This window comes from Antrostomus carolinensis, unplaced genomic scaffold, assembly GCF_000700745.2.
Source record: "Antrostomus carolinensis isolate BGI_N321 unplaced genomic scaffold, ASM70074v2 scaffold37512, whole genome shotgun sequence".
In the NCBI taxonomy this organism is placed as follows: Eukaryota; Metazoa; Chordata; class Aves; order Caprimulgiformes; family Caprimulgidae; genus Antrostomus; species Antrostomus carolinensis.
Window position 1 is genome coordinate 1 of NW_010299503.1, and position 2,124 is coordinate 2,124.

Here is a 2,124-nt window from a genome sequence, read left to right on the forward strand (position 1 = left end):
TGTGCAGCCTGGTGTAGGTAACCTGCTTTGGCAGGGGGGTTGGACTGGATGATCTCCTGAGGTCCCTTCCCACCCCTCCATGCTGTGATTCAAGTACCATTACACCACTCTCATAGGGCCTAAAGCGCGACTCACCTGTTTCTCTTGTGGTATTTTTGTCTCAGATCCTGACGTGACGGTGGAATGGCCCAGTCAGCAGAGGAGATGTCGCTGCAGGTGGTGTCAGCTGTCAGCAATTCCTCCTTGCTTCAGCCCGGCTTCTCTCTCCTCCATTTCGATGGGCACGTTTTCCTTTTTGGGCAGAAAGGATGGCCAAAGAGATCCTGTCCCACTGGTGTTTTCTTCCTCGATATAAAGCAGAACGAGCTCAAAATGAAACCTGCCTTCTTCTCCAAAGACTCCTGTTACCTCCCGCCTCTCCGCTACCCTGCCCTTTGCACGCTCAGAGGCAGTGGGGGGCCTGAGGAGTACCGGTACATCATCCATGGTGGGAAAACACCTAACAATGACCTTTCCGATAAGATTTACGTTATGAGTCTAGTAAGCAAAAATAGCAAGAAAGCCACGTTCCAATGCGTGGAGAAGGACCTGGGTGGAGATGTCCCTGAAGCTAGGTATGGGCATACAATTAATGTGGTGCATAGCCGGGGAAAAAGCATGAGCGTCATATTTGGAGGGAGATCATACACTCCTCTTGCACAAAGAACCACTGAAAAATGGAACAGCGTAGTTGACTGTTTGCCCTCTGTTTTCCTCGTTGACTTTGAGTTTGGATGCTGTACGTCATACATACTTCCAGAGCTTCAAGATGGACTTGCTTTCCACGTTTCAGTTGCCAGAAATGATACAATCTACATTTTGGGAGGCCATTCGCTTCAGAATAACACCAGGTCCCCCAGTTTATACAAGCTAAAAGTTGATCTCCCACTGGGCAGCCCAGCCGTGACCTGCACCATCTTGCCGGGGGGGATATCTGTGTCAAGCGCTATAGTGACTCAAACCAGTGACACCGAATTTGTCCTGGTGGGGGGTTACCAGTCCGACAACCAGAAACGGCTGGTGTGTAACACCATAGTTCTGGAAGATGATAAGATAGAGATTGTTGAAAGGGCCAGCCCAAACTGGACACCAGATATTAAACACTGCAGGATGTGGTTTGGCTGTGATATGGGCAAAGGGTCTGTCTTGCTGGGCATTCCAGGGGCCAACAAACAGTTAATCTCAGATGCAAACTACTTCTACATTTTGAGATGCAAAGGAGCAGAAGAGGACAAGGAGGAAGAACTGACAGCACAGATTTGCAGTCAGACATCGACCGAAGACCCTGGAGACTCCACTCCATTTGAAGATTCGGAAGAGTTTTGTTTTAGTGCTGAAGCCAATAGCTTTGATGTTGATGATACTGACACTTACAATGAAGATGATGAAGAAGATGAATCAGAAACGGGTTACTGGATCACCTGCTCTGCCAGTTGCAATATTGACATTAACACCTGGGTCCCTTTCTATTCGACAGAACTCAACAAGCCAGCGATGATCCTGTGTTCCAGCGGGGCTGGCCACTGGGTCCACGCGCAATGTATGGATCTCTCGGAGAGCATGCTCCTACGTCTCTCAGAAGCAAACGTCAAGTACTTCTGCAACGAGCACGTTGACCTTAATAGAGGGCTACAAACTCCCCAAAAGGTGGGGTACCTGAAAAAGCAGCCCATGAAACCCTTGCGCAAAAAGACAACCAGGAGGTTAACACCACCAGTGAAAAAGTCCTTTCTTCGGCGATTGTTCGAATAGATTCACACTGCTGATTTGTATTCACCTGGGAGGAAGTGAAATCACAGTCAAAGACGGCGAGAAATGGTTGAAGCAGAACGGGCTATTGGAGCTCAAAGACATCTTATGGAATTGATTTCAGTTCTCTCAATATTTCAGTTACATTTCAAAGCCCATGAATTTATTTTGTCTCTTACGTGTATTTTTGTAACATCCGATAGGAACCCCATCACAGAGGGCATTGTGCAAACACATAGCCAGATACCAGCAACCTTGTGCTGTATTTCCTGCTATAGCCTCCTCCCCAGTTATCCCCAGTGAGTTTAATGGAACTGCTGGTAGGATAAGAAATTA

General features: G+C 47.7%; 1 protein-coding gene across 1 annotated transcript; it reads left to right on the forward strand.

Moving 5' to 3' along the window:
* The first annotated feature begins 183 nt into the window (after positions 1–183).
* On the forward strand, positions 184–1,791 carry RAG2 (recombination activating 2). The gene has a single exon (XM_010162814.1). The coding sequence runs from the start codon at positions 184–186 to the stop codon at positions 1,789–1,791; it is 1,608 nt and encodes a 535-aa protein (XP_010161116.1).
* The last annotated feature ends 333 nt before the right edge of the window (positions 1,792–2,124 follow it).

Excerpts from the sequence above, each read along its gene's own strand:
- RAG2 (XM_010162814.1), top strand. The coding sequence starts at position 184 with ATGGCCCAGTCAGCAGAGGAGATGTCGCTGCAGGTGGTGTCAGCTGTC.